This window comes from Vespa mandarinia, chromosome 1 (assembly GCF_050613455.1).
Source record: "Vespa mandarinia isolate Hongniang chromosome 1, ASM5061345v1, whole genome shotgun sequence".
Taxonomy (NCBI): Eukaryota; Metazoa; Arthropoda; class Insecta; order Hymenoptera; family Vespidae; genus Vespa; species Vespa mandarinia.
The window spans coordinates 17,094,635-17,108,235 of NC_140810.1; the positions used below are offsets into that span (position 1 = coordinate 17,094,635).

General features: G+C 26.0%; 6 protein-coding genes across 14 annotated transcripts; 2 read left to right on the forward strand and 4 right to left on the reverse strand.

Moving 5' to 3' along the window:
- Positions 1 to 158: 158 nt before the first annotated feature.
- On the forward strand, positions 159 to 3,273 carry Dhap-at (dihydroxyacetone phosphate acyltransferase). The gene is made up of 6 exons (XM_035871228.2): positions 159 to 1,026; positions 1,138 to 1,548; positions 1,630 to 2,143; positions 2,234 to 2,514; positions 2,588 to 2,838; positions 2,912 to 3,273. The coding sequence occupies exons 1-6, from the start codon at positions 735 to 737 to the stop codon at positions 3,242 to 3,244; spliced, it is 2,082 nt and encodes a 693-aa protein (XP_035727121.2). The 5' UTR covers positions 159 to 734; the 3' UTR covers positions 3,245 to 3,273.
- Positions 3,274 to 3,343: 70 nt separating this feature from the next.
- LOC118443778 (uncharacterized) lies at positions 3,344 to 4,936 on the reverse strand. Its single transcript, XM_035871230.2, has 5 exons — positions 4,807 to 4,936; positions 4,431 to 4,692; positions 3,998 to 4,274; positions 3,712 to 3,878; positions 3,344 to 3,632 (listed from the first exon to the last, which is right to left on the reverse strand). The coding sequence occupies exons 1-5, from the start codon at positions 4,911 to 4,913 to the stop codon at positions 3,495 to 3,497; spliced, it is 951 nt and encodes a 316-aa protein (XP_035727123.2). The 5' UTR covers positions 4,914 to 4,936; the 3' UTR covers positions 3,344 to 3,494.
- A 404-nt stretch (positions 4,937 to 5,340) lies between these two features.
- Secp43 (tRNA Selenocysteine associated protein) lies at positions 5,341 to 7,098 on the reverse strand. Its single transcript, XM_035871231.2, has 6 exons — positions 6,924 to 7,098; positions 6,764 to 6,811; positions 6,418 to 6,615; positions 5,968 to 6,284; positions 5,697 to 5,896; positions 5,341 to 5,608 (listed from the first exon to the last, which is right to left on the reverse strand). The coding sequence occupies exons 2-6, from the start codon at positions 6,806 to 6,808 to the stop codon at positions 5,484 to 5,486; spliced, it is 885 nt and encodes a 294-aa protein (XP_035727124.1). The 5' UTR covers positions 6,809 to 6,811; positions 6,924 to 7,098; the 3' UTR covers positions 5,341 to 5,483.
- A 347-nt stretch (positions 7,099 to 7,445) lies between these two features.
- On the reverse strand, positions 7,446 to 9,569 carry LOC118443794 (tubulin alpha chain-like). Its single transcript, XM_035871273.2, has 5 exons — positions 9,461 to 9,569; positions 9,024 to 9,243; positions 8,623 to 8,924; positions 7,890 to 8,471; positions 7,446 to 7,738 (listed from the first exon to the last, which is right to left on the reverse strand). The coding sequence occupies exons 1-5, from the start codon at positions 9,461 to 9,463 to the stop codon at positions 7,499 to 7,501; spliced, it is 1,347 nt and encodes a 448-aa protein (XP_035727166.2). The 5' UTR covers positions 9,464 to 9,569; the 3' UTR covers positions 7,446 to 7,498.
- A 327-nt stretch (positions 9,570 to 9,896) lies between these two features.
- On the forward strand, positions 9,897 to 11,665 carry LOC118443638 (uncharacterized). Of its 2 annotated transcripts, none has more exons than XM_035870904.2 (7): positions 9,897 to 10,204; positions 10,282 to 10,399; positions 10,474 to 10,635; positions 10,706 to 10,939; positions 11,015 to 11,146; positions 11,239 to 11,411; positions 11,491 to 11,658. In XM_035870904.2, exons 1-7 carry the CDS (start codon positions 10,074 to 10,076, stop codon positions 11,564 to 11,566), a joined length of 1,026 nt encoding a protein of 341 aa, XP_035726797.1. In that variant the 5' UTR covers positions 9,897 to 10,073; the 3' UTR covers positions 11,567 to 11,658. The 2 variants fall into 2 exon arrangements, with proteins under 2 accessions (XP_035726797.1, XP_085516110.1); XM_085659984.1 differs by having other exon boundaries at positions 9,951 to 9,970; positions 10,255 to 10,399; positions 11,491 to 11,665.
- LOC118443645 (uncharacterized) lies at positions 11,661 to 13,552 on the reverse strand. Of its 8 annotated transcripts, XM_035870939.2 has the most exons (4): positions 13,490 to 13,552; positions 13,348 to 13,415; positions 12,326 to 12,422; positions 11,661 to 12,210 (listed from the first exon to the last, which is right to left on the reverse strand). In XM_035870939.2, exons 3-4 carry the CDS (start codon positions 12,418 to 12,420, stop codon positions 11,709 to 11,711), a joined length of 597 nt encoding a protein of 198 aa, XP_035726832.1. In that variant the 5' UTR covers positions 12,421 to 12,422; positions 13,348 to 13,415; positions 13,490 to 13,552; the 3' UTR covers positions 11,661 to 11,708. The 8 variants fall into 8 exon arrangements, with proteins under 8 accessions (XP_035726832.1, XP_085516127.1, XP_085516116.1 ...); XM_085660001.1 differs by lacking the exons at positions 13,348 to 13,415; positions 13,490 to 13,552 and adding an exon at positions 13,043 to 13,202; XM_085659990.1 differs by lacking the exons at positions 13,348 to 13,415; positions 13,490 to 13,552 and adding an exon at positions 13,043 to 13,202 and having other exon boundaries at positions 12,326 to 12,449.
- Between the last annotated feature and the right edge of the window lie 49 nt (positions 13,553 to 13,601).

The following is a 13,601-nucleotide window of genomic DNA, read 5'->3' on the forward strand; positions in this document are numbered from 1 at the left end:
ATAAATCTATATAATTCTGATCTATATATATGATGTTTAATATAATATTTTAGTTTTTATTTGAGACACATTAAGAATGCGTAATAAATTTATATTTGTATTCCTTCCTTTTTTATTTTCTAATTAAATATTTTTTGTGACCCATTAGATTCTTAAAATCCATAACATCGATGTGTAACCTTAAAAAACAATTAGTTGAAAATCAAATACAGATAATTAACCGATTAAGAAATAATTCAGAAAACATTAGAATATTTTTAATCTATTATTATTTCTCTTATTTTTGCATAAATATTTAAAGCATTTCATTTTCCCTCGAGAATGTATATCGTTTATCGGAATATCGATTATTTTACAACAAGAATTAAGTACACGTTATCATGAAATAAGTGTTACTTGAAATTAAAATATATGCAAGACTTGCATTTAAAGAGAGATCGAATATTTATTGAATCTATTAATTATATGATTTTTTCATTATAACTGTGTTTTCAAAGTATTTACGTGTTATGTAAACATTGCGTTTATCTGTCATTATATATATTTTTGGTGATGCTAATATTATAAACATCACCGTATGATATTTTACTTCTTTAAATTATCATATATTAAAAATTGAACTTTGTATTTTCAAAGATTCTTTTTCTGTAGTTACCAAGAAAAGACATTATTAACATTGAGAGATTATTTGTGATCTTTGGTGAAAACAAAGAAAAGTAATAAAATATCTAAAAATGCAACAAAATAATGAATTGATTGATTTATTGGAGCAAAGAAGGAAAGATTCTGATTTTTCATGGGTTTCTAGACTCATGAAAATACAAATGCCTCATATGCTACCACCAGAATTAAATTTATCTAGAAATCAAATAATAAATACAGTATTAAATAGTCCACGCATAAAAGAAGTGATTAGTTATTTAGCAAAAAGTCAAAATGTTTATACATATATTATTGAACGAAAAGCTTATGCCATTTTGCAGGAAATGGCAAGTAAGGCTCATTTACCTACAGTTCGTTGGCTAGGTATATTCTATTCATTTTTAATATGAACATGTTAAAAGATAAAATATTGAACATGTAATTATAATTATTGATTAAATTATTTAAAATTTTAAATATTTTTTCTTTATCTAGGTTTCTTTATTATTAAAACTTTGAAGAAGATCTTCTGCAACCTTTATATAAATGAAAGAATGATATTTAATTTAAAAAAACAAATGTCTAGTTTTCAAGTACAATATATATATGTACCATCACATAGAAGTTATCTGGATTTTATTTTACTATCATGTATACTCTTTAATTACGATATGTCATTACCAAATATTGCAAGTGGGATGGATTTTTATCAAATGAGATTTATTGGAGAAATATTACGTAAAACTGGAGCATTTTATATGAGACGTAGTTTTTCTAATGATTTATTATATAAAGAAATTTTTAAAGCATATGTTAGCTATCTTGTAAATCATAATGATAGAGCAATTGAATTTTTCATCGAAGGTACTCGTAGTAGAAGTCAAAAAAGTATTGAACCTAAATATGGTAAATATTTTTTTTATTCTACAGTGAAAATATGTTATTAGTGATATATTATTATATATTTATATATATTAATATATTTAGGTTTCTTATCTGTCATTTTGGACACTTATCTTCAAAGTACTGTACCTGAGATTCAGTTTCTTCCAATTAGTATCAGTTATGATCGCCCACTAGAAGAAAAATTATTTGTCTATGAACTACTAGGGGTGCCAAAGCCAAAAGAAACAACAACTGCTTTCTTGCAATCTTTGCTTATGTTAAAAAATCATGTTTCTTATGGATCAGTATTTTTCAATATTGGGGAACCTATTTCTGCATCACAATATATAACATCAAAGGATCGTAAAACCAAGATTATAAATCCTGATTATAAATTACCATCAACTATTATAGAAAACTTAGCATATGACATAATATATACTCATCAAAAAAATACGATTCTTACAACTTTTAATATAATTGCTTTGTTGTTTAATGAAAGAGTGCAAACGTATCCTGCAAATCCATACACTCTTCAAACATTGGCAGAAGATTACAAATGGTATAAAAACTGGCTCTTATCATTAGGAGCTACGATTCATCCTTCAATTGAGAAGTAAATATTATTTTATTTTTTCTACAGTTTTCCTACAAATAAAATTATATATTACTTTTTTTTTTTAATTTAATAATTTCTTTGTTACAGTATGACTACAGATGAATTATATAATGAAATATTAGTATCACTAGAAACACATTCAGAATTGCTTACATTAGATGAATCAAAAATGTTGAACTTAAAAAATATGTATGTAGAAATGAAATCAGAAAACTATACAAATATAAAGGGACATAATTTGAATAAACGTACTATGGAAGTAGGTGTACCAGCTATTAATTTAACTATTTATGTAAATCCTACTTTATTTTTTCTTGCAAAATTAGGGATTATTACTGCAACAGTTGGATTAGACAGTATTCATATGGGTAACTTTTAATTGCAATATTGCTAAATCGACAAGTAAACATAAATTTATTTTATCACTTTTTATATTTTCAGACAAAGCCTTTGAACGATATGTTCTACTAAGAAAATTATTAAGTACAGAGTTTGCATTATTTTTAAATGCAAGTTCTTCTGTAATTAATTTAGAATGGAAAAAATCAATTGATATTTTAGTGAAAGAAGGCTGTTTATATATTCAGAATGATTTAATTACAGGACAGAAAACTGCATTGTTTTCTCTTCTACATAATCTTATATTACCATTTATTGATGCAGCGTGTTTTACCTGTACTACTTTATTAAATGTAAGAACAAGAAACATATGTCTTATATTGAATACAATACTATCTTAATTTTTAATTTTTTTTTTTATTATAGTGGAATGAATCGGTATTGGGTACTATAACAAACCAAAAAGTATTGAAAGAATGTCAGAAGCAAGTAGAAATTGCATTATTTGAGGAAAAAAATTCTCGTCCTCATCCATACTGTTTAGCACTTGATCTTTTTAAATCTACATTGTCTAATCTTTTACAACAAGGTATTGTTGTAACATCTGATAAAGAAGATATTTATTTTGTAGATAAAATACAAATGGAATATCTTATTTTAAAATTACACCAACTCCCATTACTACATCCTTTGGGATTTTATAGTGATATTTCTTTATCACCATTAAATACTTCCGTACATATACAAGCAAAATTATAAAAATATATGTATTATATATTCACAAAATTTATACTGTTTTTGGACATATCTACATGTTCATTTTTCAATTCTCTTATAATCAATTATGTACAATTGTGTAGTAGACGTATTAGAGTATAACTTATTATTAATACTTTAGTAATATATTAAATGTTTATACTTACAAATACAGCTTAAAAATGACTTATTTATACATTAAAATGGATATAATTTGTATCATTACATGTTTATATTTCTTATAAAAATGTCATTAAATATTAGAAATGAAATTATCCACATTGCGAAGAATTCTTGCCGTTTCTTCATTAAATTCTTCCACTGATCTCTTTTTCTTACCAACAAGTACAGTAGGAATAGTACCTTGAGTTCCATTATTTCGAAAAAGAAGCTAAAAGTTTATGAGAATTATCCTTATTTTTTTTATACATTTGAAATGTGCCTTATAATTTCATTAAAAATCAACTTACCATAACTAATCTAACCAAATAGACAGCAAATGTAAGGAATGAAATAGCCATTAATGCACCTTCTAAAGAAGGAAAACCTAATCCATGATCTTCATAATCATCATGATCATAATGATCACTTCCTCTTTTTATGCGATTTGGATTTATAAATCTTATGAGTCTAGATTCTATGCAAAATTAAATGTGATATTGATAAGAAAATTTTTCTATATATATATATACACTTAATATTTAATTAACTTAAAAGATTAATATTAACAAAGTGAATAATCTATTTATAATTCACCTATTTCAAGCGATAATATCTTTTCAAATGATTTCAGAAATTGGAGTTTGCCTTTTATACTTGATGGTTGAGATTTTAAATTTTTATGAACATTTTTTAATATTTCAGTTGGTAAATACATTAGAAAGGTATTTTTATCTTCTTTCAAAGTTTCATTTAAATTTTTATTAGACAATGGTAATTGTTGTTTGAGTATAGCTTCTTTAGTATCATACATTTTTGTATCTGGTATATGTTCCTCTAATTTTATTGGATCGGATTCAATCAATAATTTATCCTATAATATATTTCAAATATTTACTTTAATTTATTTAAATAATAATGTGATATAAACGAAAGCATCTAAAAATATATTTTTTAAATAGAATTATAAAGTACAATATTTCATGTAATTGTTTCTTAAAAAATGCGGAATTTAAATTATACTTCTTACCATTTCATAACTATTATTTTTTATGTCACAATTATTCTCGACAATATAATCAGCAGATACGTTTGTAAAATATTTCTCTGACCCAGTATTTAATTCTGTTACTGATAATTGAGTTATATTTACATCCGAATTGTGTGTTAATGGAATGTTTATATCTGGTTGTTTTTCATAAATCGTACTGTTTTCTTCCTTATGAAAAAAATTTTTATTATCGTCATTTCGTATAAATTTATATTCATAGTCACGATTAGAAAAAGGAATTCTATGAAAATTAAAACAATATCAGAAATGAATTAGAACAACTATACATATTTATTGTATTGTAATACAATACAATATATATAAAATGTACATTATAAAGTAATATAATACACACCTGTAAACTTTCTTTTCATCTGAGAACTCAGGAATTTCGACCCATTCAGCTTTAACATTTTTTCCAAAATATAACATTTCAAAAATTATAATATAATACATTATCATCTTAGTTTTATTTCCTGCGTTATTTAACTTTTGGAATAGTTAATTTTTTTATTTTTTTTAATTTTTTATTTTTTTTATAAAAACCTTATTATAAATACAAAAATCGTATTTGAGTTGGTTCTTTAAGTTCTGTTAGAAGTGACGATTTAAATCTAACTAACGACAAGTAAGTGTGACATAGGACACGCACGAAATAACTAATCGCTTAAGCTATTATTTCCAGCAGGAGTTCTGTTAGAAATAAGAAGGAAATGGAAGTTACATTTTAATACCTCTAAAAAAGTATATTGTATTATTCATATCAAAACTAAATTATCATAATAATATCAATGATTATAATAATGATAAAATGATATACTAAAAGTGATATATCAAATATTAAAACAAATTGCTTTAATAAGCATTTTCTTTGATTATTCACTATAAAACGTTCGGTTTATTTATACTTTCCTTTCATCTTTAATGTCTAGTTAACTTTTTTTATGAGTAATATTTAAATATTTACAACTACAAAAAGAATTTTACAAAATATTAAAAATACCAAAATAAAAGAAATATAGTAAAATATTACTAGTAACACAATTCTATAGTATCACAAGGAATCCATTTGGAACTTTCTAAAGCATCCCATAAATTGTAATCTTGTTCAATTATTTCCCTATTTAATTTATCAATATCCAAAGGAATAGAATGTTCTGAAAATAATAAAATCAATAATTAAAAATAATATACATGTTATTTATAAAAGAATGTATACAAATTCTTTCTTAATGATACACATACCAATTAATTCTAATTCATCTTCTTCTGGTTTTTGATCAGAAACATAACTATTATAGGCATCTGATGTTGGCTCACTTTCATAATAACCTTGCTGCCAGGCACTGTAACTGTTCCAATAAGAGGAAGTATCATAATAATTATATGCTTCAGAATTCATGTTCGATGGTGCATATTCTGAAGATGATTGAGGTGGTGTTGATCTATATATAGGAGAACAATCATTATATAATTATTTTTTATAATAAAAATTTTTTTTAAAATTTATTCTCACATCTTATTCCAAGGTCTTGGCACAGCATTACAAATTTTTAGAGATTTTGTTCCTAATCCTCTATATCCATTCATCGTCACCAAACTATTTTTCTGCTCTTCTTCGTTTGCAAATCTTACAAAACCATAACCTTTACTAAATCCTGAACTATCTAATATTACTTTAGCCGTTCTAATAGAGTTATATTTTGCAGCAAATGCTCTATACAAAGAATAGTCATCTACATCTGTGGATAAATCTCCTACCCAAATACTGAACTCTCTGTCAGCAGCAGGTTTACCAGTAGTGCTCGCATGATTTAAACGAAACCTCACAGTCTACAATTCAGAACAAATTTTTCTAATTAATTAAACAAAACCCAAAAAAGATTATCTTATGACATAATTATCTTATGACAAAGAACTTAATAATTTATATATTATATTATCCAAAATTCTTTCAAATACAAACAGGATTTGACCCAGGAATTGCTTTGCCATTAAGCTTATGCATAGCATCCAATGCCATTTCATCCGTTGGAAAGTGTACAAAACAATAACCAGCAGGTTCACCAGTATAACGATTTCTCATAACTTTTACGGTTTGAGGCTGTTCTCCCATTTTATGAAAGGCATTCATAATGAAACTTTCGGTCATGTATGGCTCAAGCTATAAAAAATATTTTAATTTTAATTTTAATTTTGAATATAGAAAATTTAGAAATTTATTCAAATATAGATGCTGTAACATAGTATATAAAACATATTTTAAATAAAAAGTTTTAATACAAAATTTTATATATATATAAAATACTTACGCCACCCATCCATAGTTGACACAATACCATTGGTCCTGACGACATAATCTTATTTGCAATAAACAAAAAATAATTCGTTTAATACAATTGATAAATGTCAATATATTGTAAATTATTATTTTCTTAATTCTGTTTACACATAACCTAATTGTTTCTTCACCTTTGTTAGAATAAGTTAAATGATTAAATAAACATACATAAGAACTCTCTATAAAACAAATATATTATTTAATAAAAATGTCTCGTTTTTGACTTTATCGATTTTTATACTGATATTTATTACGATTTATAATACTGTTTACTAATATTTTTTATTTCCTTTAGAATGCTTTGAAGATAAAAAAAGTTCTAAACTAGTCATAAAGGAGAGGCAATATTATCAAATAAAAATCACTAGAAAAACAATGAGAGTTCACATTGGAAGATTGTTTAGTATATAAAACATTTAAATATGATCGAATAACATCACGTCTTGTTAATGTAAATTTTTTTTCATTTTTTAAATCTTGAGACATTTACATATGTAATTTCTAAATATATATATATGTATATATAAATAAATATTTCTCAAAAAATATAAAGTCTAATTAGAAAAAAATTTGTTAGCTTGGTTTTTATGCTATGTCGATAGTTGATTCGACTTTAAATATTTTCGATATAATAATTTGATTTTGTATGTTTAGAGATATCAATGATTAGATATGTAGTATATATGATACTGATCAAAAAATCAGATCAATATTCTAATGATGCATCGGGAGTTGAAGGTGATTCAAGAGCAACTTCTTCATAATCTCGTTCGAGTGCCGCAAGATCTTCTCGAGCTTCTGCAAATTCTCCTTCTTCCATACCTTCTCCTACGTACCAATGAACGAAAGCTCGTTTGTTATACATTAGATCAAATTTATGATTTAATTTAGCCCAAGCTTCTTCAATAGCTGTAGTATTAGATAACATGGATACTGCACGTTGAACCTATATTATTTTTTATATATCTCAAATTTAATCCTTTTTTTAAATTAAATACAGAGAATAATAAGGGAGAGGGTAAGTTACGATTCAAGAAATAAGAAAAATAAAAAAAAAGAACAAGTTGACATAATCGTTCGTTTAATTCGTTTAATACCTTAGCCAAGTCTCCACCAGGTACTACAGTTGGTGGTTGATAATTAATACCAACTTTAAAACCAGTTGGACACCAATCGACAAAACGTATGCAACTTTTCCCTTTCATTGCAGCAATCGCAGCATTAACATCTTTTGGCACGACATCGCCGCGATATAAGAGACAACATGCCATGTATTTTCCTTCACGTGGGTCACATTTCACCATTTGATTGGTAGCTTCGAAACATTCAGATGTAATTTCAGCGACGGTCATTCCTTCGTGAAAAGCTTTATCAACAGATACTACGGGTGCATAGGTAGCAAGAGGAAAATGTATTCTCGGATAGGGTACTAAATTTGTTTGAAATTCAGTCAGATCTACATTCAATGCTCCATCGAATCTTAAGGATGCTGTTATGGAAGATACAACTTGGCTAATGAGTCTATTTAAATTTGCATAAGATGGTCTTTCTATTCCTAATTTGCGTCGACAAATATCATAAATAGCTTCGTTGTCGACCATAAATGCGCAATCTGAATGGCTAATCGTTGTATGTGTTGTTAAGATTGCATTATAGGGTTCTACAACAGCAGTAGAAACCTGAAATTCAAAGATTATCAAAATTGCATAAAAATGCATAACACGTTATATCGATATCAAATAATAATAATGATGATGATAATAATAATAATAATAATAATAATAATAATAATAATAATAATAATAATAATAATAATAATAATGAACATACTTGAGGCGCAGGGTATACAGCGAATTCTAATTTACTTTTTTTCCCATAATCGTCCGAAAGCTTTTGCATGAGTAAAGAGGTAAAACCGGATCCTGTACCTCCTCCGAAAGAATGAAATACAAAAAAACCTTGCAATCCTGTACACTGATCCGTCAGCCTTCTAACTCGATCCATTACGGATTCGATAACTTCTCTACCAATGGAATAATGACCTCGAGCATAATTATTTGCTGCATCTTCTTTCCCAGTGATAAGTTGTTCTGGATGATACAAGTGTTTATAAAGACCAATGCGGACTTCGTCTAAAATAAATAAATTAAAAAAAAAATCCAATCAAAATTATAATCCTGATTTTTGTTATAATAATCATATTTGGAAACGATATTTTTAAGAGATCTAACCAACGACGGTTGGTTCAAGGTCAACCATTACAGCTCTTGGAACCATTTTACCAGAACTTGTTTCATTGAAAAAAGTATTAAAACAATCATTCGTCCCGGTAACTTTATCGGAAGGCATAGTACCGTCTGGTTGAATTCCATGTTCGAGACAATATAATTCCCAACATGAATTTCCCATTTGCACTCCTGCTTGACCAACGTGCATTGATATACATTCACGCTAAAAGAGAAAAAAAATTCAATTATATGTAAATGTTCTCTTTAACTTTAATAGCTTATTATAAATTTTATTATTTGCAATATATAAAAAAGTTTAAAAAATATGGAATTCGTATTATAAATTTTATAATATTAGATGAATTAGAATAAGAAAAAAGTGTATATATAGTTAATACATGGCAAATCTATTTTGTATATATATCTATATATAAACCTACCATTTTTATAATTTTTGATATTCCGTTTATAGTGTAGAAAAGTAAAAAAAATATAATGGTTTTGATGCAATTATAAACTAAGCGATTTTGTATAAATTAAAACGTGAAATTTTGAAACGGCCGCGAACTGCTTTGAAAAAAGATTACTGATTGATTTCAGTTGCCTAGGTGACCATTGCATAAAAAAGAAGTCAAAGATATATGTACGTTGTTTTATTTATACATTCTTAAGTTTGTTTTTCAAACGAAAGATTAAGGTTTATTTAAATATTAATAACATGATAATAAATGAAATCAACGAATAATAAACGAGATATTGATTATATTTTGATTAACATTTAAATTCAATCTACTATTTATAAAAGAATGACCAATCAGAGTACTTTGATAACGTAGTAGTACTTTGAAATGAAATGTAATGGAACTTTTTTTTCCTAGTTATCTTTTCTTACGACATAATGTCGTTATTTATCATTGAGCATTTCTACAAAACAGTAAAGTAATGATGATGTAAGATAATATTCATCAAAAAGTTTTACAAATTATTATAAAGTGATAATCAAAGGATATATATAAAATTGAAATTGTTATTTAAAAATAATAAATAGCGATTATGTTGCCACCAACTTATGTTGAAGGCTTCCATGATTTAGAATCAGTTAAATTAATGGAATATAAAAAGCTGAATAATTTATTAGTTAGTAAATTGTCTTTTGGTGGTGGACCACTTGGTTGTCATTATGGGTAAAATAATAATAAATTATAATATTTTGTGAAATTTTTTTTCTATTTAGCTTAATTAACGCTACATTTATTGGCAGCAATTATGATGAAAATGAAGCAATTGAAACTATACGACAAGCTATAAAAGAAGGTGTAAATTATATTGATACAGCGCCATGGTATGGACAAGGGAAGTCAGAAAAAGTAATCGGGAAGGTAGAAATATATTTTCAAAAAAATATTTACTCCTTCTGTGATTATTTCTAATGTATTCATTATTTGGATGGCAGGCATTAAAAGGAATTCCTCGTCAAGCTTATTACATTGCAACAAAAGTTGGAAGATACGAGTTAGATTTTAAAAATATGTTTGATTTTTCAAAAGAAAAAACAAGAGATAGTTTTAAAAACAGTTTGAATAATTTAGGATTAGATTATGTTGATGTTATTCAGGTAAACATTTATTCAGGTATCGCAAGTTATTATATAATATTTCAAAACAAAACTTTTTAATATCTTATAGGTTCATGATATAGAATTTGCTCCATCGCTTGACATAATAATTACACAAACTTTACCAGAACTATCAAAGCAAGTTGCAGAAGGAAAAGCTAGATATATTGGTATTACTGGCTATCCACTTTCTGTTCTAAAAGAATGCATAGAGCAAAGCAATATTAATATTGCATGTGTGCTAACTTATTCCAGATTTACTTTACTAGATGATACTTTAATGCAGTTCATACCATTTTTTAAGGTTTAAATTTTCACTCAAAAAAAGTTTAATTTTTAGAATGATAATGATATTATCAGAAAATTTTCAATATTATAGAAATATAACATTGGTATAATTAATGCGGCCTTACTTGCTATGGGTCTTTTAACAAATAATGGTCCTCCAGATTGGCATCCTGCTAGTAAAGAAATGAAAAAGATTTGTAGTGATGTTGCACAATATTGCAAGGTTATTATTACCAGTTTTGATCAGATAAAATTAAGCAACAATTATAAATACATATTTATGAATAAAAAAATATTATTGATATCTTTAATTAGGATAATGATGTAGAAATAAGCAAATTAGCTGTATGGTATGCTATGCAATGCGAAGATATAACTACAAACTTAATTGGTATTCAAAATATACAACAATTAAGAATGAATTTCAACGTATTAAGAAACGGCATTACAGAAAAGGAAAAAGCAATATTAAAAATAATTCAAGAGAAGTAAGTGATAATTACTACGATAAATGATCTTTTTCAAAGAAGAGAGAACAATTAACTATCTATTAATAAATTATTTCAGATATCTAAATCAGATCAAATGTAAACATTGGGAAAACAAAGAAATTGAAACATACTGGCAGGCTATGAAGAAGTAAAAAATATTTTTATTTGTTTATTATATGTACATATATATTTTATAATAAATAAGAAAATAGAAAAAATAAATCTAGAAATACTACTTATACATTTGATTTAATTATTTAAGAATACGATCATATTTCAATTGTTTCAAGGTGTCTATACATAAATTGTATCTGTAGCAAAGAATTCATCATTACTAATATATCTCAATTGATATGTTAATTCAATAAAAGATAGTATCACTGATGTTCTATGAAGAAGTTTTTTATGATGCAAATAGATTTCAAAATTTTGTTTAATAAATAGTTCTCTAGCCGCTTTTCTATGTACTGAAATGATCACATTAATACATCTATATCTTCGTTGACTGCCATATTCCAGAGCTACATTCACGAGATTCATTCCTATGCCTTTCCTTCTATAGTCTTTATGAACACATAATCTTTTTATCCAACCAGAATTTTGTAATCTATTATTTTTACACAATCCAATAGTACCAACAATTTTTTTAACATATTTAGATACATTAATATTAGATTGTTTAAATTTTTCCTGTGTCATGAATTTATATCGCTGATCTCTTTTCTGACGATTTAATGAATAATCTTCATATAATTCCGCTACCCAAAAATGAGAAGAATTATCTGACATGTAAATCCTGTTTATAAAAATATATATTTTCATTTTAAAATCATAATCTTAACTAAATAAGAAGTAATAAGAACAAACAAACAAAATAAAACAAAACAAAAAAATAATTCAGAATGTAATACCGTAAAATCTGAGATACTTCTTCTTGAGCCTTTTTAGCACCAATCCAGAAATTTATATATGTTATAATGTATACTACAATCAGCTTTGTAAGCATACCTATAACATAGAAATGAGCAGGTACCCCTGATAACAGAAACGTAATTAAAATAACAATAATTGTTGCAATTAAAGTAATGTCTGTAAACAAAAGCCTAAAGAATGTTCTGTTCATATTTTCCATTATGCTATTTTTAAGTAATATTTTGCAAAACGGTTGATCTCTTCGTTTGTAAGGACGTAGAACTACAAAACTACTCATATTGAGAAATTATATAAAATATTTCCAAATACACCAAAAATACACATCTATATGTATGATAAAATAGCTTGGCTTTTTGAAAACTTAAATCCTAGATTTATAATAGACAAAATCGTTAATAACTATTGAAATTTTTAATTAATTACAGTATATATATATGCTGAGGTTAGGATCCAGGGTGACCTCACATAATATGATATTGTTTATATGTTTATAACGTTTATATCTTAGATGAAAATATTTTCAATTTGTAATCTTCAAGAAGTAGAAAATAATATTATTTAGAGTAGAGATAGTATCCAGAAATAATTTTAACGAAATTTCTTATGCAAAAATGATTTAATAACATTTTATTATATTTATATTAATATTATGATTAAGTACACTTGAAACCATTTAAAAATGTTATAAGATCTACCAAAAAAGAAGGTAACCATCAAGATTTTTCAGATTTTTCATCCTCTTCAGGTTGTGCATCCAAAATATTAAATTTCTCTTCAGAAGGCGTTCTTGGACAAATCTGTTTCAGAAGAACATAAATGTCTTCCGGTGATATTTCCATCGCCAAAAGTTCTATTGCGATCCTAATATACGATGATAACATGAATATAATTTCATACAAATTTATATTCTACCAGATATGATCTTCATAAATATTAAAAAAAAAAAGTCTACTTTATAGGTTATATGAATTTATTGAAAAATGTATTTTGGAAATGTTACCGAAAAACACCAGGAGTCGTAGTAATTCCTGCCAAATCAGCAAGTGCAATTAATTCTGCTTGATGTGCCTGTGGGAACGTCATAATATTGGCTAAATGTTGTAGAATTACAGAATCGTAATAATTTATTTCTGTTTACATACAAAGCAGACGATACTTCAATAATTATGTCATCCATGTCGAGAACAGTAACGCAACTAGGTTTGAATCAAACAGGTATGCAGTACTCGATAGATCAATCGAAATTTAATATTT